At 41.2% G+C, this 26,169-nt stretch overlaps 1 protein-coding gene across 3 annotated transcripts in view; it reads right to left on the minus strand.

Annotated features, from left to right (window-relative positions):
• Window positions 1-4,861: 4,861 nt before the first annotated feature.
• Window positions 4,862-26,169, minus strand: part of IQGAP2 (IQ motif containing GTPase activating protein 2) — a 225,181-nt gene continuing 203,873 nt past the window's right edge. For 2 of the 3 annotated variants that reach the window (XM_037902978.2, XM_037902979.2), the window contains 6 exons: window positions 19,141-19,228; window positions 17,070-17,282; window positions 10,308-10,468; window positions 9,172-9,315; window positions 6,197-6,305; window positions 4,862-5,841 (listed from right to left, as the gene is read on the minus strand). In XM_037902978.2, coding sequence (XP_037758906.1) covers window positions 5,728-5,841; window positions 6,197-6,305; window positions 9,172-9,315; window positions 10,308-10,468; window positions 17,070-17,282; window positions 19,141-19,228 — 829 coding nt within the window. In that variant the 3' untranslated portion in view covers window positions 4,862-5,727. Of the gene's footprint in view, window positions 5,842-6,196; window positions 6,306-9,171; window positions 9,316-10,303; window positions 10,469-17,069; window positions 17,283-19,140; window positions 19,229-26,169 lie in introns of those variants that run through there. The other variant, XM_043546515.1, reaches the window with a different exon arrangement.

Consider the following 26,169-nt stretch of genomic DNA (forward strand, 5'->3'; position numbering starts at 1 on the left):
TGAAAAACCTCCAGGGCCTTCCAATCTGCCCTGGAGGAAAATTCCTTCCCAACCCCAAATATGGTGATCAGCTAAACCCTGAGCATATGGGCAAGATTCATCAGCCAGATACTACAGAAAATTCTTTCCCGGGTAACTTGGATCTTACCCCATCTAAAAACCCATCACAGGCCATTGGGCCTATTTACCATGAATATTTAATTACCAAAACCATGTTATCCCATCATACCATCTCCTCCATAAACTTATCGAGTTTAATCTTAAAGCAAGATAGATCTTTTGCCCCCACTACTTCCCTCGGAAGGCTATTCCAAAACTTGACTCCTCTGATGGTTAGAAACCTTCGTCTAATTTCTAATCTAAATTTCCTAGTGGCCAGTTTATATCCATTTGTTCTTGTGTCCACATTGGTACTGAGTTTAAATAATTCCTCTCCCTCTCTGGTATTTATCCCTCTGATATATTTATAGAGAGCAATCATATCTCCCCTCAACCTTCTTTTAGTTAGGCTAAACAAGCCAAGCTCCCTGAGTCTCCTTTCATAAGACAAGTTTTCCATTCCTCGGATCATCCTAGTAGCCCTTCTCTGTACCTGTTCCAGTTTGAATTCATCCTTCTTAAATATGGGAGACCAGAACTGCACACAGTATTCCAGGTGAGGTCTCACCAGTGCCTTGTATAACGGTACTAAAACCTCCTTATCCCTACTGGAAATACCTCTCCTGATGCATCCCAAGACTACATTAGCTTTTTTCACAGCCACATCACATTGGCAGCTCATAGTCATTCTATGATCAACCAATACTCCAAGGTCCTTTTCCTCCTCCGTTACTTCTAGTTGATGCGTCCCTAGCTTATAACTAAAATTCTTGTTATTAATCCCTAAATGCATGACCTTACACTTGTCACTATTAAATTTCATCCTATTCCTATTACTCCAGTTTACAAGGTCATCCAGATCCTCCTGTAGGGTATCCCTGTCCTTCTCTAAATTAGCAATACCTCCCAGCTTTGTATCATCCGCAAACTTTATTAGCACACTCCCACTTTTTGTGCCCAGGTCAGTAATAAAAAGATTAAATAAGATTGGTCCCAAAACTGATCCTTGAGGAACTCCACTGGTAACCTCCCTCCAGCTTGACAGTTCACCTTTCAGTAGGACCCGTTGTAGTCTCCCCTTTAACCAATTCCCTATCCACCTTTCAATTTTCCTATTGATGCCCATCTTATCCAATTTAACTAATAATTCCCCATGTGGCACAGTATCATACGCCTTACCAAAATCTAAGTAAATTAGATCCACTGCGTTTCCTTTGTCTAAAAAATCTGTTACTTTCTCAAAGAAGGAGATCAGGTTGGTTTGGCACGATCTACCTTTTGTAAAACCATGTTGTATTTTGTCCCATTTACCATTGACTTCAATGTCCTTAACTACCTTCTCCTTCAAAATTTTTTCCAAGACTTTGCATACTACAGATGTCAAACTAACAGGCCTATAATTACTCGGATCACTTTTTTCCCCCTTTCTTAAAAATAGGAACTATGTTAGCAATTCTCCAATCATACGGTACAACCCCTGATTCATTAAAAATTCTTGCTAATGGGCTTGCAATTTCTTGTGCCAATTCTTTTAATATTCTTGGATGAAGATTATCTGGGCCCCCCGATTTAGTCCCATTAAGCTGTTTGAGTTTTGCTTCTACCTCAGATATGGTGATGTCTACCTCCATATCCTCATTCCCATTTATCATGCTACCATTATCCCTAAGATCCTCTTTAGTCTTATTAAAGACTGAGGCAAAGTATTTGTTTAGATATTGGGCCATGCCTAGATTATCCTTGACCTCCACTCCATCCTCAGTTTTTAGCGGTCCCACTTCTTCTCTCTTTGTTTTCTTCCTATTTATATGACTATAGAACCTTTTACTATTGGTTTTAATTCCCTTTGCAAGGTCCAACTCTACTTGACTTTTAGCCTGTCTCACTTTATCCCTACATATTCTGACCTCAATAAGGTAGTTTTCCTTACTGATCCCTCCCTTCTTCCACTCCCTATATGCTTTCTGCTTTTTCTTAATTACCTCTCTAAGATGCTTGCTCATCCAGCTTGGTCTACAACTCCTGCCTATGAATTTTTTCCCCTTTCTTGGGATGCAGGCTTCCGATAGCTTCTGCAGCTTTAATTTAAAATAATCCCAGGCCTCCTCTACCTTTGTTAGTCTCTAAGGTGCCACAAGTACTCCTTTTCTTTTTGCGAATACAGACTAACACGGCTGCTACTCTGAAATATGTAACTGAGATCACCAGACCTTTGGGATCATGATGACATTTGTGTCACAATAGCATCTGGAGGTCAAGGTGCTATAGTGCTGGGCGCTACACACACAAAAAAGCTTTTGGTTTTCCTTCACACCAGAAATGTAAATTTGACTAGATCAACGAACAAAATATTCTGGTTGAGTTCTGTCCGGATACCAAATTATAAGAAATTATGGAGAATTCATGCTGAACTACACTTCTCTTCTGATATCCAGGCTGTTAACTGTAGGTGTTCGCAGTCTCAATGAAGGAGTCCCTTTCTCAAGAGGTCTGGTGTTTTCTGCCGGTGTAACGCAGGCTTCTTAGCCATAAAACAAGTCCAAAGTGGGCCAGTGGAGAACTAAAAGGAGAACCACAACTCTCCCTTTTCCATATCCTTTAAGTGAACTGTATTGAATCCAGAACATTATTTCCATGGTCACAGAGAAACTTTGGTTTTTATATCCCTTCCAACACCAGGGAGTAACCAGAGGTCACTCATGCTTCAGTCATAAGCCAACTTCTAACAGGAGGTAGAAGACTTCCTCTGCGAGTACCATAACTGCCTACTACATGATTTCTTGTACCTTCAACTGCTGCAGCTGGTACTGTTCACGGTCACAGACAGGATACTGGATTACATGGACACCTAGTTCAATCCCCTTTGATCACGTTTGTGGATTTTGTGTGTTTTCCCTGGATAGAGGTATTAAAATGAACTAAAAGGACGCATATGGAGAGATTTTGGAAATTTGTCTTCCAAGGATGCTTGCATGCAGTGAGCATGCAAGGGTCTAGCATGAAAGTTGAGCTGGCTTTCAATATGTCGTGTGTACTTACCTGCCCACAAAGGGGCAGCTGAATGTTATAGGAGAATGACACCTAATGTTGCAAGTCCATGTGATCTTATGTCAGCAGAAGAATTTTCAGCTATTCAGGGTATGAATCTGATGCATAGCACCAGCAATTCTAGACATTGTAAATAATTGGTTACTGATGACCCCTCAGGAAATAATTGATGCAATGAAGTTTTGGATCTTTGCAAATCTTTCCTGCTATGGTTGCACTGAGATCAGAAGCTCCTCTTGATTTTGAAGAGCTGGTGGCTCTGTATCTTTTCCAGCACCTATATTTATGAATGCGTCTGTTTCTCCAGAAAGGGTACTGACTGGCATGTTGTATGTGCATGGTTATAGGTGCACAACATACAACCAGACACTTAAAATTCTAGGTGCAGAGACTAGACCAGAAGGAAGTCTTGTACAGGAGTTGTGAACTTTTGTACACAAATGCTCTTTTTGTCTGTGTCATGCTGAGGATTTTGAGGAAAATTTATCTTGATTTCCTTGGGCAGCTTCTGCTCCAGATTTTTCCCTCTGCCAGAGTAATAATCCCTTCATGGGTACCCTTGTATGACATGGGAAGCCCATCAATGCTAACTTGTAGAGGGCATATCGTACCATACCTTTCATTAGGCCTGACACACTCATTGCCCGAACTCGCAGCTGTCAGTATTTGTAGCTAAAAGTGGTCATATAAGCTGTATACAAATTGGTAAGATGCTGGTATTACTATTATTGCGATGTATGTACTGGCAGTGTATAAAGAATTATAGACGTGCTGGAAATATGTCCCTAAAATGTGTTTGGCAGGCAGTGCCTAAGCCCAGCCTATCCTAGACAATTTTGCCAGGTTGACTATGTCTCCAGAGAAAATTAAACAAGACCAAAATCAATGAAAAGGATATTTACATGCAAGGTAAACAAAGCCATTAGGCAAGCAAGCAGAGGACCCACTTCAGTATCTTGGTGGGGGGAGGAAACGGACAGGAATGACAACTCTGGATCCTTTCAGGGTTTCCCCCCACTCCAGCCCAGGTCTGTTACAGGATTTACTCCCTGAGCAAGCTGGATAGCTTCCTCCTCATCCTTAGACTCTTTCCTTGAAAGCTCAGGAACTCCTGATCAGATTTTTCTGCATTGGCACTAAGGTTCCTTGGGGTGGGCTGGGAACCCAACATGCTGGTTTGACTCGGAGCTTCGTATCCTGGCAGTGCAAGGGTTAGCTGGCTGGGAACAGGTAGGGCATAATTCACCCTCTGTAGAGCATCACAGGGAACATTGCCTAGATTTAAGCCAGGTATTTGCAGGATAGCTCTGCTATACTGGAATGGGGGACAGAGTAGTCCTGCAGGGAGTGGCTGTCGTGGCAGACCCAGATTGTTGAAGCCACAACACTGCTATTTACCTGATCCAGGGGAGGAGGCGGCGAAGTTGCCACTGCACAAAAACGAATCACAATAAAAGCTTTTAGAACAAAATGGTTGGGAGAAACTGTCAAACTGATTCCACTGCCAGAGGCAGAAAATCTGGTGCCCTGAACTGAAGGGCAGAGTTTAGTTCTAGAGGCTCCAGGAACACTGGACAACTTCCAAATTCCACAGATGGAGGGTATTAGTCCATGAGTAATGAATGAGGAGGGAAGCTGTGCTACAGAATTCCCTCTCACCATGTGGATTGTTAAAGTAATAAAGGGTGAAAATGATTTAGAAACCAAACCAGCGTAAGTAAGTAACATTTATTTTACATAGAACAATCTCCAAAGAATACATTTAAAAATGGATTTTATTGCATTTATTTACTGATTTTATTTATTTTTGTACAAAAAAAAGACAGGCACAATTTAAGTATTCTAATACCTCAAGTAATTAAAAAAACAACTGATCACTATTCAGCTTGCCCCTTTGCCCCTTAAATTAAAAGGCTGGGAGTAGAAAGTTTTACTTACCCGAGGCAGTAGTGCACTTTTATTTAGTAGGAATAAAATCACAAAATATATTTTGTACAAGTAAATGTTATTGTAACTTTATAATTACCTATAAAATTTTATTTCAAATTGCACAGGAGTTCGCTTTACAGTTGACAATTGCCAGAAAATAGGCTTAGCATTTAACTATTTGCCAAAAATATCCCTTAGAAACAAATTAGGATTTCTTTCAGAGAATACTTCAGAAGTCTAATAAGAACTATATTATGTAACTTGGATAACTTAAAAATATAATGTTTTCATAGGAAGAAGTGTATATATTTATGCCATTGAACTAAATTTATTTTCTGCCTACTTTAAAAACCAGCCCTCCCCTCTGGCCCCGAAATAGCTGAGTGTCACTAAATAATGATATACTTTCCAATCAAAGTTCCAACACCACAGTGAAATCTGGAAGTGTTTAAATTAATCTATTTTCTAATTTACTACTGCAGTATCAAATGATTAAAAAGGCACATAAGTATATTCTTCTGAACAGTTTGGTCTTTTTTTGACATCAAAAACAACATCCAATGATAGCAACCGCAAACAAATGTTTAAAAGCAAAAATACTGAACAGACATTCCTATTGATTTGATGCAGAGTCCACAATAGCTGCAATCTTCATTTTCCATAGAATTTCTTATTCAACAGGAATATGAGCAGGTTTACATTCACTTTAGCTTTATCAAACATTTTCATTACAGCCACACCTTCATATTGCATCTGAAGCAAATCCTGCAATTAAGAATACAAAAGAAATTAGTCTTGGCTTGGGTTCACACTTTAGGATTCTCAATTTGAAAAATAAAAGCAACAATTCTGGTGCATTTATTTATCAGTCTAGAGCCTCAAGCACTAGAGGCTTCACAGCTGAAGTGACATTTAGTAACTAATTTTTGACACACTTACTGTATAGTCATACATCTAAACTAAAATTATCCCCCTCTACATACCCAATCTCAACCTGAGCTTAATATCCTACCTCAGTAACACTGTTACTTCCCCCCCATTATACTATACTGCTCCAATAGTTTATGAACAATCAGAAAGGGTAGATTTTTAGGTCCAATAGAACAAATTTAAACTTTACCTGGAAATGGAGTTCCACTTTTTCCATCTGAACACCCAAGAATTTTGCTTTGATTTCAAAGTCACCGATTTCTTCACCAGGTGTGATGTCAAACATAACATTTTTAAACCTTAAAAAAAATTGGATGTATAAATGTATGCCACACAATTTCACATGATTAAGAAACAATAGAGAAAGCCACGAAAACAAAATCTGTACTATAAGCACTAGTATTTTCCTTTTCCTGAGCACAGTATGCACTCATGACAAGTATGTAATCTGAAACCATAGGTATTACTACTGCCCCTGTGCCCAACAGTAGCAGAATCTGCGAGACTCCAGGGCAGCTTCTGGTTTGGAGCAGAAATCAGTAGCGCAGAGCTGGGTATTTTCTTAGGCTATATTTACACTCAAAGTGCTTTACAGTATAGGAATACAAGCATACTACACCAGCAGACTGCTCCTGGTGTGGATTCAGGAACACTGGCAAAGCTGTGTTTTCTACTCGTATAATAAAACCGCCTCCCATGAGTAGAACAAGCATACCAGTAAAAGCATACGAGAGTTTTGGTGGTATAACTGCATCTACAATAGGGGTGTCTGCCAGCACAGCTGCATCAGTAAGGGATCACACCCCTGACTAACAGTGCTATGCCAGAAGAAGTCTGCAGTGTAGCATGGCTATAGGATAATTTATTTACAAAATGTACACACAAGTTCTGTTTCCTTAAAGGGAAGAGGTAACAAGTGCCTAAATGACCCCTAGCCGGCAAGCTGTTAACTCTCTTTGCCACAACAGGACATGGTCTTATTGACTATACAGATTTAGCTTCCATCAGATCCATCATCATCAGGGGATCTCCCAATAGACACTGAAGCAATAATGGAAGTTAGTGTCTCCATCCTGAACTGATCTCTCTTCTCTGATCTGTTCAGCTTTTTAAGAGCCAAAGGAGCTTGAACCACTGCTGATCTTTAACTTAGTACTTGTAATATAAAGTAGAGCCAAAAACACATTTCATCTTTAGGGAAAAGGTCTTTTTAGCTTTATGTACCAGGACATTTGGGTCCTGGCATATCAGGTGGCTATCAGTGAGGCTCTGAAGACACATGAGTCATTGAAGTCCTTCTGAGAGTGGCCTCTATCTTTCCATTTACCAGGGCATTTGAGAAGTTATCCTTCCCTTAGGAAGAGATGCTAAGACACCATGTCCTTTGCCAGGGATGTTATTGCTACATCAGCCTCAGGGGAGCTAGAAAACACAGTTAAGATGCTAGAACCAGGTAGAATTTCAGGACTTAAATAGCCTTTTCCCTTTTTGTTGGGAGTTTCCCACTCCTTCCCCAATTACTTCAATGGAGCAACGTAGTAGGGGGATGGAAAGTTCTCTCTGTTTTGGATGAGTAATAGCTGTCCTTAGTTTTAGCTTAGTAAGGCTTTCTCTGGCTACATCTTGATGGTGTCCTCAACCTCCTCTCCATGGTTTCAAAAATGCCTGAAAAAAAGAACTTCTCATGCTGCTTTAACTTTGGGTTTTTCACAAAACCAGGAATTTTCAAACAAAGCTCCTTCTTTGGAGGAGAAACTGGAGCTCATGGAAGATGAAGATCTAGGGTGCTTTGTGGTTTGTCCTTTGTATTTTCTGGTGTTTGGCTTCTTTAAAAAATATGTATTCATTTTGCCTTTGGGAATGAAGTTTCATTCCAATTGGGGGCCCACTCTCCCATTATACTTGGGGCTTTTGAGGTTTAGCTCATGTGAAGGGAAGGAGGGAGGGTTGAGCTTTTGCGCTCCTCAACCTTGAATATATTATTGGAAAGGAAATGCAAAGAAGCATCCTCCTAAGGGACTGGATTCTCCTCTTTAAAAGAAGGCTAACTGGAAAATATGCCAGACTCCTTGCTCTTGACAATAACTCACTTAAGTGAACAGGAAGGAACTCTAGAATTTCGTTTTTGAAGTAGACCGGACCAGGTGATTGTGAGGTGTTAAATTAACAAGTCCCCCACAGTTTCCCTCAAAGAATCCCTGATTAATACCACAGGGGCTCTAACAAGCCTCACCACCAATATGAACTGACCCATCCTTGCTGAAATGGATCTGAAGAAGTCTTGACTAGGGTGTGAGGAAGAATGCAGGGACCTCAACATGTCATTGCAATGCTGCATCATTTTCTTTAGAAGAGCAAAGGCCCATGGACCTTTGAAAAGTGTGACAGAGCTGTCTTTTCTATAGCTTCTGAAAAAGGTCTCCTCACAAATGAAGCACTCCTTGATTTTCAGTTTGTTCTCTTTGGCTTGCTCAGTATGATAGAGCTCAGCAGGAATGACAAAGCACCCTGAAAATTTTTTGGTCCTCTACGGGAGAAAGGGTGAGAGAAAGGTGAAATATTTTGCTTGCAGCTGGCCCAAACAGAGCTATGAAACCTAGGATATTATATAATGCGGGAGACTTCAAAAACCAATTCTGTTTGCACTGCCAAAGGACGAGGGTGGAAGGAAGCACAGAGAAGCCACGTGTGACCTGTCTGGTATTTGCAGGAAGAGAGCTGAAGCCCAAGTGTCTCAGGAGGAGGTAGAGGACAGGATCCAGAAGCTTCAAAACTGAATTATTTTCACTAATGGCAATTTCAGCATAATGCCTGCTTTACTCAAAAGTTTATTAAAATGATTACTCAGTAGATGAAAATGCAGTAGATGTTCAGCAAGTCAGCTGTATCAGCGCTTATTAAATTACTTTAAATGGAACATCTAGAAGTTAGCTATAATGTTGCAATAATATATGGTGCCTAGTCTCAAAAATAAGTCATTAAGTAGCAAACTACAAAGACAGCAGGGAAAAAGTTTATTAGGATACGCAACTGTAATTTCTCTTCCTAATGTATAAAAACCTCTACAGTAATGTGAGGAAAAAAGAATGCTGACATTTCTGAACTTTTACCAAAACAATGACTGGTTAAAGAGTTGTCAATTTCCTTGGCTCTTGTCATACTCACTGGTTGGTTTGAAGATCTTCAATTTCTAGAATGACGCCTTTTTCATGTAGTCTTGCTGCTGTGTACTTTAGTGATGTTTGCTTAAGTTTTTTGCTTCCCTTCTCTTCTACTTTTCCATCTAATTTAATTGACCTCCGAGAATTTCTGTGGAAGAAAAAAGTTTGTAGTTAATCCACCACCAAACACATTTCTCTTTCACACTTATTTCTTTCCTTTTCTCCATAGTTCTTTGCAAAGGAATGGCTAACAAAGAGTTTAGTTCTTCCTTCACTCCTGTGTGTTCTTCTGAAGGCTCTTGTTAACTGTAACCAACTTTCACATTAAAAAAAAAATTAACACTAGAAAGGAACAAAATGGAGGAAAAAAGAAAAGGAACAGATCTGACCTTTACTGGAATTACTATTAGACACAGAAAAATTATGAGACGTTTTGTCTGAATAATTACATATTTTTGTAAAGATTTTCAGCTGCTGAAAGCTTAAATTTTAGCATCTGGTTATACTTAACTTATAGTAAGATGTAAAGTGATAGAAGTGATAATAGATTTTCTTGTTAAAAAAAAAAAGTCTTTCTCCCTTAAAGAGCCCACAACTTAGGTCAATAAAACTTTACATTGTGCAGTCTTAGTTGTGCCTTTTTCTCATGAGTAACGCAGTAATCCAGAAGTGAGTTATGCAGATCATCCCAGACAAGTGTCAAATATTTAATCACAAAGCACATTTTAGCAAAGAAATATTTTAATAAGTTAGTACTATTTTACATCCCTCCACCTTCAAGCAAGTTGCCTCAGAGTGAGGAGGAAAATAATAGTGATGCCCCAATGCAATGTTGCACATGCGTACTCCTACTGAAACTCCAATTAAACTTTCCAATTTAAGACCAATAAATTGAAAACATACCTCTATCAGACTTTTTTTTTTTAAAAAAGGCTTTTTAAAAGGAGGCTTCAAAGAAATTTATTATCATCACTGTCTCCTTTTCGCTGTGTAGTTAGTTATTCAACAGTTAGTGACAATTCTGGTTCACTTTTTACATGTGAATTATACTCAAATTTGCAACGAAGGATGAAGCCCTCCACTTACATCAATGGCATTAGGAACGCTCTTTAGATATTAAAAAGAAATCTTTCAACTCACTTTCTTGTTAAGTTGTCTAAGCAGGTTTTTATATAGGTGTTGTAATAATTTACTTGATCTTCATAAAATGTTGTCTTGGATTGAAGTGCAGACAGAGTCTGTTGGAGTTTCACTAATTCAGCTTTTCGATGATGTCGGTATCTTCTTTGATTTCGTATGTCCTAAGGTAAAAAGTTTTGAATTGAATTGTTTTATTGAATAATAAATTGATTTGAATTTTTTAAATTAAATTTCCTCACAAACCACCACCAAAATCCGTTCAATGCTTCTATGACTGAATAGTAACTTATTGCTCAATCATTTACTGGGGAAAAACCATAAATTATAATACTGCACTTGCTCATATTTCCCAGAAGTGGTTTTTTAAAGTGTAGATACAAAACCTACGTGTACAAAGTATAGCATTTAGTTGTGCAAAATGGATGACGACATCCCTAATCCATTTATGTGCAATTTAGTCAGCTGCTTATAAAAGCATATTTCTTTTATCATTTATAATTATTTCTGCCTATTATGCTGAAGGGAGAGTCCGTGTTCCAGCAAATAAACCATTATTTGATGACCATTGAAAACTAGTTAAGAAAATCCACAAAAACTTTATGGTATGTTATTTCTTCCAATAGACTGATGCTACAGGTAGAGACTTAGTCAGCTTCTTCACTCCAGTGTACAGAATTTACAAACAGTGGTGAGGACCAAGTGAGTAAACAGGTCAGATTTTAAGAGAGAAATATTTGGGATAGGGTGAAAAGCCACTGATAGTTCTGAGTCAGAGTTCTAGGACATTGCAGAATATAAAGGATTTATCTATTCATGTGATGCTTATTTTTAGGTCTTTAAAGCACAATAAAAACTGTTACTTATTACAACTGTGGTTCTTTGAGATGTTGTAGTCAGTGTGGATCCCACTGTAGGTGCGCATGTCCCTTGTGTGTCCAATTGGAGTCTTGATTAGCAGTGCCTGGGGCCACACATACTACGTTCTATGCTCCCATGCAAGGGCATAAAGGGTGGAACAGCCACAATCTCCCTCAGGTCCCCACAATCAAAACCCTGCGTTGCTAAAGTCTGAAAGTGGAGTTTGAGAGCTGGTCATAGGATCCACATGGACATCATCTTGAAAAAAAGATGGTTACTCACCGTTGCATAGAATCACAGGGTTACAAGGGACCGCAAAGATCATCCAGTCCAGTGGTTCTCAGCATTTTTTTATTTGTGGGCCCCCTTAATTTTTTTAATGGAGGGGCAGACCCCTTTGGACATTTTAGACAGTCTGCAGACCCCTGAGGCCCACGGACCACATGTTGAAAACCCCTGTTTTAGGGTAATGACAACTTTCCGTGGATTCTTTAGAGATAGCCTGCAGACCCTGATGGGTCCATGGACCACAGGTTGAGAACCACTGATCTAGTTTAATCCCCTAACAACATGCAGGATTTCTCATAACTGTTCAAGATATGTTGCACAGGTCCATTATGCTGTAGATTTATGTGCATTCTGTGCACTGGTGCTGGAGTGTTTTCCCCAGCAGTATGCATAAAGACCCCACCCACTGCTAAACTCCTCATACTCCAAAGCCAGGAAACAAAGGCTGAAGCATCAGGGAAGGAAGGTGGGTTGTATAATGGACATATGCAACATATCTTGAAGAACAGTTATGAGAAGGTGAGTAACCATTTTGTCTTCTGAGTGCTTACATATGTCCATTACACTACTGGCGATTCCCAAGCTGATACTCTAGAAGGCAGGGCACAGAGTCTCACTGGAAGAGGGACTGCAGGACCACTTGCCTAACATTTGCATCTTCCTGTGATGTAGCAGACTGAGTTATGCCTGGCAAATGTATGACTACAAAAGACCACTACGCTGCTCTACAGAGGTCCATAACTGGGACACGTGCCACAAATGCTGCTGAGGTCAAATGAGCTCTGGTCTGGTGCACTGAGTGTGTCAGGAGACATTACTCCTTTGGCAACACAACACAGCTGGTGATCCATTCTCAGAGCCTGTGCGTGGTCATCAGGTGGCCTCTCATACGTTCCTCATAAGATGAAAAACTGGGAAGACACCCCCAAAAGGCTCTGTCCGACCTAGCTAAAAACACCAATGCTTGAATGTCCATGGTATGGAGCTCCTCCTCCTCCTTATGCATAAGCAATTTTGGGAAGAAACCTGGTAGGCAGGTAGACTAATTCAACTTGAAATGGGACACCATATTCAAGAGGAATCTGTGGTGAGGTCTCAGCTAAACCTTGTCTTGGTAGAACACTGTAGGGTGGATTCGTGACCAATGCATTCAGCTCTCCCACCCTCCTGGAAGAGGTAATGGCTGCTAAGGTGGTTCCCTTTGCAGTCAGGTGTAGAAACAAGCACAATGGTAAAGGCTCAAAAGGAGGGTCCATAAGCACAGACACCACTAGATTTAAAACCAGAAAAACGTTGGGTCTCTGACAAACAAACATTCACACCTGGTAGTGATTGGGTGAGCAAAGGCTGACGGATCTATGTGAGGGTGAAATGCTGAGATGGCCACCAGATGCACCCTAATGGAGCTAAGAGCTAGACCTGACTCCTTAAGGCGCAAAAGATAGTCCAGAATTGATTAAATCTTCATCTGAGTCAGAGTCACATTACCGAAGGCTGCTGAGATGGAAAACACATTTCCATTAACTCAGCTAAATAGCTCTTCTGGATGGCTTTCCGCTGTCAAGGAGCGCATCCTAGAGTGCCACTGAGCAATGTGCCTGTTCTGCGTTCAACCATGCCGTAAGGTGCAGCACGTACAAGTCTGGGTGCAACATCCACCCACTGGCTGTGTGTCTGAAGGTCTCAGATTACTGGTAACGAAGGTTCATGAGTGGACAGTTTACAGAGGTGCAAATATGTCTATCTTGGCCAGGCTGAAGCTATAAGGATAATTCTGCCCTGATCTTGATTGAGCTTGAGAATGACCCTGGAAATAAAGGGTATTGGCAGGTATGCACAGAGGAGCTTTGTTTCTCAGAAACAGGAAAGCGTCTGATATTGATCCTGGGCTGCGCTCCACCCTGGAACAGAAGGAGGACTACTTCCTGTTCCTTCGAGTTGCAGACAGATGTAAGGACAGGAAATCCTGTACACAGAACACACCAGTTAGAACGCTTGTGTTGAGTGACCGTTAGTGTTCCAAATTGAAAGACTTCCCCAGGGTAATTGCCAGACCACCTGAAAGCCTGGCAGGTGTGATGCATTGAGATTGACAAAGCTCTGAATGCACCAGTTCCACAACTTGACTGCTTCCTAACAGAGGCTGTCTGACATGGCACCCCCATGCTTGTTCACATAAAACACTGCTGTGGTGGCGTTGAATAGGCTTGCCCTAAATGTGTGGCAGGAACTGCCAATAGACACAGAATACTGCATGCAATTTGAGGACATTTGTGTGTAACCTGAGCTTTAAGGTCACCCAGATGCACTCCCCAACCCACAGCTGAGGCATCCATTACCAAAGTCATGATAGGGATAGGGAGAGAGAAAAGAACTCCCCTGCACAGGGCGTCTTGCCTCATGACAGTACTTTGTCAGGGATGCACATCAGCTTGTCTAGATAATGAATCTGAGGGAAATAAAATGATTTGAGCCATGCCTGAAAATCTTTCAGGTACAGCCTGGCATTAGGGATGGACCTAAGTGAATGCTGCCCTATCACTTAAAAGTCTGAGGGAATTCCTCACAGTGGTCTGAGGACGATCATTGAGGATCACACTGAGCTCCCCTATAGTATGAAATATGGAATAAGGCAGGAAAACCTGGCTGAGGTCAAATCCAAGACTGCCCTGATGAGTTCTATTGTCTCTGCAGAAGCAATGAAGTTGACTTTTCATTGTTCAATTTCAGGCCTAGGACACTGAACAGACACAGGATTCAGGGACCATGGCCCTGAGATCTGTGGCAAGCATCACCAACCTGAAACTGAGGTGGTGCATGTATTTGTTCTGTTTACTCAGGTCTAGGATAGGACAAAGACCACCTTTCCTCTGCAGAAGAAGAAAATATTGGGAGGAGAAGCTTTTCCCCGAGCTCGTGATACCTCTTCTATGGGTCCTAGATGAAGCAACAAGGCCATTTCGTTGCAATGTTAATGTGACAAGGGCCCCCTGCAACTTCCTTTATGTCATCTTTCAGTTCCTCCCTACTGTCCCGTAGGAGCTTGGTTAGGAAGAACTTCATCTTTCATGTAATAGTTACATTTTGTGAATGGGGCCTGACAGTTCACGATAAGAAGCTGTACTGAAGCAAAGGAATAAGACTTTCACCTGAAGAGATTCCATTTCTTAGAGTCCTCTTTTGGGGTGCCCTTTGCAGATCTGAATTTGTGTATAATACCAGTTCCACAAGGAACCCTGGGTTATGTTAGCCATAAGGAATTCACAGCCTTGGCGTGATATTTGGTACCTTTTCTCCATCCTCTTGAATATAGCAGGAAGAGTGGCCAAGGTCTGCCAAAAAGTCCCTTCACCAGCTAGTGTATATTGTTGTTAATGAGGACGACAATCCTGGTAGAGGATGATAAATTTAGGATGTCGGAGTTTATGGGCCTTTTCCCAGATTACTAAGGTTGTGATGTCCAGGGTCCGTGGGACTGGGGTTGAAAGGTCCTACAACACTTTAAAGTAGCCCAGTGCGAATGTTGTGGCTAGTGTTACTGTTTCATCTAGTGACAATGATGACTTCTGATGGAGAAGGAGGTTGATGGGGTTCTTCCTGTTTAGCCTTAATCTGTTTGTGGAGGTTATCTGTCTCTGGCATGGAAGGCCAGGCCATTGCTGCCACTGGGAAGTGAGATCTCTTCTTTTGTGACACATGAGAAGGGGATCTGCTCTGAGACATGCACACTGTACAGGTGTTGAATGGCAGTGAGTTCATCAACTTCAACCCAGCCATGTTTTGCCTATGATGGGGAGCCTCCGGCACTTTGTGAGGTTCTCCCCCTTTTTGACATTGTGAATCAATGGCTCAGGGACAGCAACAAGGAGTATATTTCCTCCAATGGGGGTGCCATAGTGTACGTGACATCGGTGCCTAGGGAGGTGGTGTCAATAGTTGTCTCTGTGTGGGGGATGTCTCAGATGTGGATATCTACTCCTCTACCAGTATGTACGTCAGCACTGTGATGAGTTCAACAGCGTATTTGTAAGGCACGCAATGCAACCTGTTCCAAGATCAGTACCAGGCCACTCCTTCCCTGTGCCGCACTAGCACCTCCCACTCTTGAAGCAACAGAGGACTTGGAGGATTTCTCTCTAGAGGGCTAGTATTTTGGTCCATCCTTTTGAGGCACTCACTGGTTTCAGTCTTGCTACCACAGGCAGTAAGAGGGAACTGCGGGAGGGTTGAGAGCGCAAGAGAGCTCAGGGTATTACAGGGTCCACGCAGAGCCTAAGGATGCTGCTATTCAAAGACTCCAACTGCACAAGAGGCACACAGATGCCTACAGTGGGATCTGCACCAGTTCATACTTGAAGGATAAAACTAGATTACTCTTAAAAACATCCATCCCTCAACCTTGGATATTAATTATGTTGATTAAAAAAACAAACTAAAGTACCATAACACAAATTAATAATTAAAAAAATGTCAGCAGCTTTAAAATGATCAATTCAGACTGGGCTCTGCCAGCCACCTAAAAAAAACTTCCCACCCATTTGTCTAGGAAGCATTCCCTACACCCACTTCAAAAGCCCTCATAAACAGATGTCTTCCGCAGCAGGCCTGGAAAGTTATCCGATCTGGACTATTTCAGAAGAGGGACAGAGCGAGTTCCAGGATCTCAAAGAGGATGCCCTGCCAGATGCCCCCTACCACACCTTTTGTAACAAGGAGGTTGCAGCTTGACCACAACTTTCTGATTACAACTGTGGCAGTATGGCAGCATGGGGAGAGAGGAAATCCCTCAGTTATGGTATCAGAAATCACATTAGAAAACATATCTTGCTATGTGTATTTGCAATCATAATCAACCTTTTACCTTTTCAAAAAAGCGTGTCTCATGACAATAGCTGATGCAAATTAATATATTTTCACATTAACTATATACACTAAATGGACAATATGAGCAAGAATGGGGATTTCGATTTGGGTCAAGGTGGTTGCTACAAGTTGCTACAAGTCTAACTCTTTATTGAGATAATGGAGAACACCACCCTCCTTTACTGTTTTTCATCATTGCTGCAGCTATTTTGCCTTATGCCAAAGGTATGTAAGGAAATCCTTTTTCTGACTGCTATTTTTAGTTGGTTTCTTAATAACTTTTAAGCTCTGTAAAAATGAAAACCAATGATTACTCAAAACATTGTGCTTTGAAAAAATTGTTTAATTTTAAAATGGGAAAAAAGTAGCTTACCCTCTCGCATTAGCACCTGCCATTTGTGGTGTATGTTTATCGATACCAATAAAAGAGCTACATAAAAATATCCAGAGTATTAGAGATGGCCAGTTACTCTTCATCACTTGTGTAGTGTGGATAATAGAGGAAAAGTGCACACCCTTGCACATTATTCAGCTCAAGCAATCATGTATTTGAGTATTTTAGCAACTAAATTTATTTCCTCACTTATTTTGAGGGTCTACATTTTTCTTTCAAACTGAGATGGAATCATCATTTGCATACTTTAGGCGACTCAGTTTGGTATTCTGTAGGAGGATGTTCATCACATGTACATGTGCATATGGTGAAAGGGTAGGTGCATTTTTAGAAATCTTAAAACAGCACATTCCAATTACCTTAGCAATCTCATTGATGATTTCTTGGTACTTATTTGCTGAAGACACTAATCCAGCCTGTTCCAATGTGCGAAGATTTCTTTGTATTTTCCTTTTCTTTTGTTCTATTGGTAGCTGTGCATCTTCAAGCATAGACTGACTATGCTTCATTTTCTCAGGAGTTTTGGAATCTAAGATGGCATGTTTCTTTACCACTTTTAAATGCTCGGATTCCTGGAGAAAATACAGTAAAAACTAGTTGCTTACCAGTTCATAAAAAATATATATATATATAAAAAGTGTCCAGATGCTCTCATCTCCATGTAAAAGAGACAACTGAGAACTCAGAACAAGACTGTGTAAAAGAAATGCTATGTTTATATCCATGTTGATTAAACTGTTTTAAGGGAGTTCACTCTTACCATGCCTCTTGAAGGCACCTTAAAGTAGGTCCATTATTAAGGCTACATTTTAGTCACGCGTATTTTTAGTAAGTCATGGATAGGTCATGGGCAGTAAACAAAAATTCACAGCTGGTGATCTGCCCATGACTTGTACTATATACACCTAACTAAAACGTGGGCGGGGTTGGGGAGGGCGCCACGGGGCACATCCTGGGGCTCTGTGACCTTGGACCCCCACTGTTGCTGGCGGAGAAGGGTCGGGTGGCAGCGCGCAGCCCGGGACACCCACTGGTGCTGGAAGGGTGCCGGGTAGCAGTGCACGGCTCAGGACCCCCGCTGGTGCGGAGGGGGGGGAAGAGGGAGGATTGGCAGGCTCCCTACCCAGCTCCGCATATCCCTGCTGCTTCTAGGGGGATGGAAGGCCAAGGTGGCTCCCTGTGCTGCCCCACCACGAGCTCCGGCTCCGCAGCTCCCATTGGCCAGGAACCACAGCCAATAGGATCTGTGGGAACAGCGCCTGCAAAGCCCCCTGACCCCTCTGCCTAGGAGCTGCAGGGACATGCTGTCCGCTTCCAGGAAGGCCCCCTCTCCTGCCACCGGTAAGCGCTGCCTCACACCCCAATGCCCTGCCCCAAGCCCTGAGCCCCTTCCCTACACCCACTCTGCCCCAGGTACTGCCTGATCTGTTCGGGTAGGCCCAGAGTCAGCTGCACCAGAAGTCACAGAAAGTCATGGAATCGGTGACGGACACACAGCCTTATCCATTATTAAAGAATTAGTAAATTTGTTAGCTGGGACACAGGGAATGTGTTTGAATTGCAGTCCCATGGCCTGATCCAAAACCCATTCAAATCAGTGGAAAGACTCTTATGGACTTCAACAGGCTTTGTAAAAGGACCCCCAGTTCTTAAAGACATCCCCCCCCCTCATTTTTTTTTTTGTTTTAAAAGGTAACACTTTGGCTTTTCTTGACTTCACTGACATAGTTTGTGCATCCACTAAATATTTTGGGCTTCAACATTTGAGAGAAGTCTGCAGAAGACAAGAGATTCCCACGCAATTCCCATACAAAGGAAGGCGAAAGGCTGTTTCCCACACAGTTGTTTGTTTATATTGCATAAGCAAAGAAGATAAATGAGAAAATGCTTGAAATTAAGATCCTAGATTTTTTTCATGAAATATGTAGTAAAATAACTTACATTGGTGCATTGAATGGTATAAAAATCAAAGACTACGACCCTTTCATAAACTATGTTAAAAATAATTTCATGGATACATGACAGTACAACTTCAATCTTATTCTAGGTGTGTTAGTATAAAAAGATCAACATTTTCAAGTAGGAATAAGCCCTGTGATCTAAATGGGACATTTTAGTAAGATTCCTGAAATAAAATAGATAATGTACTCTCTACAATAGCTATCTCTGAAGTAGTTTTAAAAAATGCATATTAATTTCTGATTTTAATTCCAAGTTAGCCACATGAAAAAAAAAGACCAAAATAAGAAACTGATTTCCTGATAGATCTGAAGAATTTTAAAAATGTCTAATTTAATTTTATGACTGGTTCAGTTGAAAAAATATTTTTCTCCATTGTTAACTGTCAGAGAAATCTGTTACCTGTTTTAAATCCAGGACAAGGTATTAAGATACATTATATGAAGAGAGCAAAAATAGCCTGACATTTACCTGTTGAGCAGAAGCTGGTGTTTCTAAGATTTCTAAGAGCGTATCTCCCGGTTGCGTTCGTATCACATCAACTACAAGTCTTTTTGTCCTTTTCAGAGAAATAAACAATGGATATTATAAGACAGCTGTGATAGGAAGCATTTAGTTTCCTCATTTGTGACTCAACTAAAAAATTAAAGATCTCACACACAAAACGTTGGTATTTTTCAAAGGTATTTTAGATTTCAGAGCTTCTATTAACAGCAGTATTAAACTAAATAATGGAGTTTTGATATATGCACATTTTTGTATCAAAGTTTATATGCTTATGTTCCCTTTATTATTTGGGAGATTCAATCATCATGGTAATAGATGCCATAATAAGAATCCAGATACAAATACACCTGTATTTAGCTATCACTTAACTTAGGACTGACAAAGTGAGAGATGGAAACACAGATCTTTCCGAAGTCTGACACATACATAAATCTTTTATGAGCCACCTGGATTTATACTGAATATTTAGAAACAAAGACATTGCTGAACTTCAGAAGCAACATATTAATAATGTGTATTACTGTGTACTGCTTAAAGAAAGATGTGTCTCTAAGGAACAGAGAACATACATTTTCTTACTAGCAAAAAAAAGAAAGAAAAAAAAAAGATACATTTCTAAACAAAAAGGAAATTGCTATATCCTGATATTTAAAGTGGTGGGTTTTTGTGGTTGGGGTAAGAAGTTATCACAATTCCTGCTGTCTTTTCGTTCCAAGAACATCCTGTTACACAGCTCTACTACAACACAATACATTGTTACACGAACTAGATACATCTCTTTACAGGCTAACAGCATAATACATAGAAATTAATGGATAAAGAGTCATGTATAGTATATGCTATGCTTCAAAGACAAAGAAAATTTAACAATAGGGTTTTTGAAAAAAATCATTTTGAAGTATGAGCAGTGAAACTTCTATGTTAAGTCCTCAAACAACAACTGTTTTATCTATGTAAACCACTGTCTTCATTTTCAAGACTAAATGTTTATATCCAACAAGAAATGGTAAGAAAAGATTGTATGGTCTTCTAATATATGCCCCTGCAAGAGACAATATCACAAGAAACTTGCATTCTTACTTGACACAAAACATTTGAGTTTGGATCAACTTCTTATTGATGTATTAGAAATTCATACATAAGGAAAAAGGCAGCAGTGGCAATAACTCCAGAAATGTCAGTAAACCGAATTACCATATTCGGATGCATATATAGCTGGAGCAGGAAGTCTGCTCAACCTACGGGAGGCATGGCAGCAATGTTCTATTCCCTCTGTCCATAGCTCCTCTTTACTGCGTGTGACTGCTCAGACATATAGAATAGCTTCAGAGGGATTCCTTCTGCCATCTACTGCTCCTGAATTCACTCCAATATGCCAGTGAAGCAGAAGCTCTCTCAAAATGAGTTTGCCCTAGTTATACTCAATTCAGATTTGTCTCCTTCTGAAGCTGCCTTCTCCAACCTTTGGTGATCTCCCTAGAACTTATTTCAGCAGACAGAAATTTATTACAACTATTTTATGCCTTCATTCTGGAAAGGACTTAAGTACATGCTTAACATTCACTCAATGGGTCTTGGGCATGTGCTTAAGTTCTTTCCTGAATCCAAATGTTTTTCTGCACTGGGGCCATAGTTTATGGACTCCAAGTGCTGTTTAGGAGGAGAATGAGATGCACACACGGGGTACAGCTGTATAGAGAACATATCCATTTTCTTCCCAGTAACAAGTAGAGGTGCTGTCCTGTGACCAGAATTGGGCAAAACCACCCATGGATGAAGTTTACCTTATGTACCACTTTTTCATGCAAAAAGATATGCATACAAAACACTGGTACAAGACAGAACCCAATATCATCCTTTGAAGAAAGATATTTGCAATTTTTAAGCTCAAAAGTTCTGAAGGTTTCCTTGAATTCTATATTCTAAAGATTTTTTTAAAAATAAAATATTCTAATGAGTTTTATAGAAGAGATGCATCATTGAATTTGTAGGATATCCAAGAACAGTTAATCATACACAGTATATCTGGTTGTATACCTAGACGCATACCATTTCAACATCAATTATTTAAATAATGGCATAGAAAGTACACCAATAAAGTTTTTAGATGATACCAAGCTGGGATGGGGTGCAAGTGTTTGGAGGAGAAGATTAAAATTCAAAATGATCTGGACAAACTGCAGAAATGGTCTGAAGTAAAACAGGATGTAATTCAGTAAGGACAAATGTAAAGTACTCTGCTTAGAAAGAAACTATCAGTTGCGCACATACAAAATGGGAAATGACTGCCTAGGAAGGAGTACTGTGGAAAGAGATCTTGGGGTCATAGTGGATCACAAGCTAAATGAGAGTCAACTGTGTAACACTGTTGCAAAAAAAGCAAACATTCTGGGATATATTAGCAGGAGTGTTGTAAACAAGACATGAAAAGTAATTCTTCTGCTCTACTCCATGCTGATTAGGCCTCAACTGGAGTATTGTGTCCAGTTCTGGGCACCACATTTCTGGAAAATGTGGACAAATTGGAGGAAGTCTAGAGAAGAGCAAAAACATGATTAAAGATCTAACAAATATGAGGGAAGACTGAAAAAAGTGGGATTGTTTAGTCTGGACAAGAGAAGACAGACAGGACATAACAGTTTTCAAGTACATAAAAAGTTGTTACAAGGTTGAGGGAGAAAAATTATTCTTGTTAACCTCTGAGGATAGGACAAGAAGCAGTGGGCTAAATTGCAGTAAGGGCGGTTTAGGTTGGACATGAGGAAAAACTTCCTGACTGTCCGGGGTGATTAAGCACTGGAATAAATTGCCTAGGGAGTTTGTGGAATCTCCATCTTTGGAGATTTTTAAGAGCAGGTCAGACAAACACCTGGCAGGAATAGTCGAGATAATACTTGGTCCTGCCATGAATGCAGGGGACTGGGCTACATGACCTCCCGAGGTGTCTTCCAGTCCTACGATTCTATGGCAGTAGCAAGTTTCTATGAATGTTCCTTTTAAGACAGGAAAGCTAGCTGTCAGCTGAGGTAACTGTATTTTCATCTCTTGAACAAAAAGTACACTGGAAGTTTAATTCTACTTTTGGAAACTTGACAGCTCCTTGGAAACTATTAACAAAACCCTCATGTGTCATGCCAGATAAGCTTAAAACCACAATAGGTTACTCAGATTCTTTAGGTTTCTGAAGGGAAATTAACAACATACACATAAATTAAACTCAATGGAATGCGCAAGTCAGTACGAGAATTAACAAGAGAATCTGTCATTTACACACCCACACGCCCAGTCCGTCAGATATTTAAGAACGTGAGTTTTCTTTTGACCTAGTTTCTAGAAATACTTAAGCATTCCATGCGCATGAAATTCCAATATCCTCCACAGGAAACAGGACAAGAGGCAAGTTAATCTTAACTGAGTTGAAGTTACAGTTAGAAATGATTAGCCACTTTCTGAGCATTGGATAAGAAACTGAATTCCAGGTATACAGGGTAATTTTTATAATACTGTACATAAGTTTTAAGTTATATATAAGAACAGATTTAAGAGCATAAGGCTGAAAGTATAAGACTGGGGGATCCAGTCTTCTCTAATTTTCATGTAATTTTTAGTTGTGGAAATATTAGACGAAAAATGTTCTTCAGTCACTTTAGGACTGAGTTAATGCTGATCAATATAGATACTTATTTTTACAGCTAGTTTACTTCCTTTCCTCTGCTTTAGTTACAACTAATGTGTTTTGCTTCTACTGACCATAAAGTACTTTTGTATTTAACTGGTGAAAGTGAGTTTGTTGAGGATTAGACCAGGTAAGAGAAAGGATGTTGGTAGGGAGGGCGAAGTCAATGGTCACCATGGTAGGTGTGATGTCCTCCCGTTACAGAAGTTGGTGTGGTAGTCATTCTAGGTCACTGATATCAAGTGGCATATTTAGTCTTGGTTTGGACAGAGTTGCATCTGTCGCTGAAGTGCGGACCTAGCAAAAAAAGTCATCCAAGACTTTGCAACCTCCCAATTGGATTATTGCAATTAAAGAATACAGCATAGAATGCAGCTGCTAACTTTGTACTGACAGTTTTTAATGCACCCATTTCTAGTGGACATAAACTTGGAAGTGTTTATTATAGTAGCTACTAGAGGGCCCAACCAACTAGGGGCCCCATTGTCCTATGCACTGTACAAACAGATAGAAAAAACAGACAGGTTGGGAAGGGAAATAATCAAAGGTGAAATGATTTGGCCGAGGTCACAGCAGGTGAATGGCAAAGCTAGGGCTAGAACTCAGGCCTTCAGCTCTGTGCCTTATCCACTAGGCGAGACTCTCCCTCAAAGCAATGGAGAAACTAGTCTTGTTCAAGCAGAGCTTAAACAAGTCTTTAGTAATCAGAACTTCTTAAAGAGATGATACAGGTTTATCATATTTCATACATTCATGACCTTTATCTTAGCCTTGGTCTACACTATACCGGCAGGCACTCAATATAAAAGGCAAAATGCGACCTTGTACCGAAAGCACATGTGCTGTCTTCTGTGAATTGCTTGATTCACTTTTGTTCTCGGAAATGTATCATCTTAAATTTTACTCTCCCTTTTTATCTCCCCCCAGGTGCAAATGTGTCTATGCTTCCCCTATCATCTCCATCCCTGAGGTTATCGCACTTTAAAAGGCGAAAAAAACCGCACTCGCGATGACGTTTTCCGAGCTCATGCAGTCCTCCCGCATTGATAGGGCACAGCTTAATGCATGGAGGCATTCAGTGGCAGAGGCCAGGAAAGCATTAAGTGAGCGCGAAGAGCAGAGGCAGGAGGCAATGCTGAGGCTAATGGGGGAGCAAATGGACATGATGAAGCATCTGTTGGAGCTGTAGGAAAGCCAACAAAAGCACAGACCGCCGCTGCATCCATTGTATAGCCACCTGCCCTCCTCCCCAAGTTCCATATCCTCTTCACGCAGACGCCCAAGAACATGGGCGGGGAGGCTCTGGGCACCCAGCCACTCCACTCCAGAGGATGACCCAAGCAACAGAAGGCTGTCATTCAAACAGTTTTGATTTGTAGTATGGCTACAATAAGCAATGTGGCCTTGTCCTTCCCTCCTCCCACAACGCACCCCACCCCACCTGGGCTACCTTGTCAGTTATCTCACTTGGGTTTTTTTTGTTTGTTTTGTTTCTTTTAAGAAAGAAAGATAGAAAGAAAGATAGAAAGAGCATGGTTTCAAAACAATAGTTAATTTATTTCCTTTGCCAGCTATGATCGAAGGGGGGAGGGTGGTTGGCATACAGGGAATTAAAATCAACAAAGGGAGCGGGTTTGCAGCAAGGGGAAACACACACAACTTGTCAGACCGTAGCCTGGCCAGTCATGAAACTGGTTTTCAAAGCCTCTCTGATGCGCAGCATGCCTACCTGTGCTCTTCTAATTGCCCTGGTGTCTGGCTGCTCAAAATTGGCTGCGAGGTGATTTGCCTCAACCTCCCACCCCGCCATAAACACCTCCCCCTTACTCTCACAGATATTACGGAGCACACAGCAAGCAGCAACAACAATGGGAATGTTGGTTGCACTGAGGTCTAACCTAGTCAGCAAACAGCACCAGCAAGCTTTTAAACGTTCAAAGGCACATTCTACCACCATTCTGCACTTGCTCAGCTTATCGTTGAACTGCTCCTGACTACTGTCCAGGCTGCCTGTGTATGGCTTCATGAGCCATGGGAGCAAGGGGTAGGCTGGGTCCCCAAGGATAATTATTGGCGTTTCAACATCCCCAATGGTAATTTTCTGGTCCGAGAAGTAAGTCCCTTCTTGCAACTACTCGAACAGCCCAGAGTTCCTAAAGATCTGAGTGTCATGCACCTTTCCTGGCCATCCCATGGTGAAACATCCCTTGTGATCCACCAGTGCTTGCAGCACCATTGAGAAGTACTTCTTGCGGTTTACGTACTGGTTGGCAAGGTGGTCCAGTGCCAAGATAGGGATATGCGTTCTGTCTATTGCCCCACCAGAGTTAGGGAACCTCATTGCAGCAAAGCCATCCACTATGACCTGCACATTTCCCAGAGTCACTACCCTTGATAGCAGAACGTCTGTGATTGCATTGGCTACTTGCATCACAGCTGTCCCCACAGTAGACTTGCTCACTCCAAATTGATTCCCGACTGACCGGTAGCAGTCAGGCGTTGCAAGCTTCCACAGGGCTATCGTCACTCGCTTCTCAACTGTCAGGGCAGCTCTCATCTTAGTATTCCTGTGCTTCAGGGTGGGGGAAAGCAACTCACAAAGTTCAAGGACAGTGGCCTTAGGCAGGCGAAAGTTTTGCAGCCCCTGTGATTCATCCCATACCCACAACAGTATGTGGTCCCACCAGTCTGTGCTTATTTGCCGGGCCCAGAATCGGTGTTCCACTGTATCAACCAGCCCCACTGCTGCCATGATATCCCAATTGCCACAGCCCATGCTTTCAGGAACATCTGTCCATGTCCTCATCACAATCATCCTTGTGCTGGGGTCTCTTAGCCCAGTTCTGCATATACTCCAGGATAATGCGCGAGGTGTTTACAATGCTCACAACAGCAGCGGTGAGCTGAGCAGGCTCCATGCTTGCTGTGGTATGGTGTCTGCATGGGTAACCCAGGAAGAAAGGTGCGAAATGATTGTCTGCCATTGCTTTCACGAAGGGAGGGGCGACTGACGACATGTACCCAAAACCACCCTCGACAATGTTTTTGCCCCATCAGGCATTGGGAGGTTAACCCAGAATTCCAATGGGCAGCGGCGACTGCGTGAACTCTGGGATAGCTTCCCACAGTGCACTGCTCAGTGAGTCGATGCTAGCCATGGTAGTGAGGACGCACTCCGACTTAATGCGCTTAGTGGGGACATACATAATCAACTCTATAAAAATCGACCTAATTTCGTAGTGTAGACATACCCTTAGTTTTAAAAAGCTACAGTTCACGAACCCCAAAAGAAGCTACTTCTAGAGAAATAAGTTAGA

This window comes from Chelonia mydas, chromosome 5 (genome assembly GCF_015237465.2).
Source record: "Chelonia mydas isolate rCheMyd1 chromosome 5, rCheMyd1.pri.v2, whole genome shotgun sequence".
Taxonomy (NCBI): Eukaryota; Metazoa; Chordata; order Testudines; family Cheloniidae; genus Chelonia; species Chelonia mydas.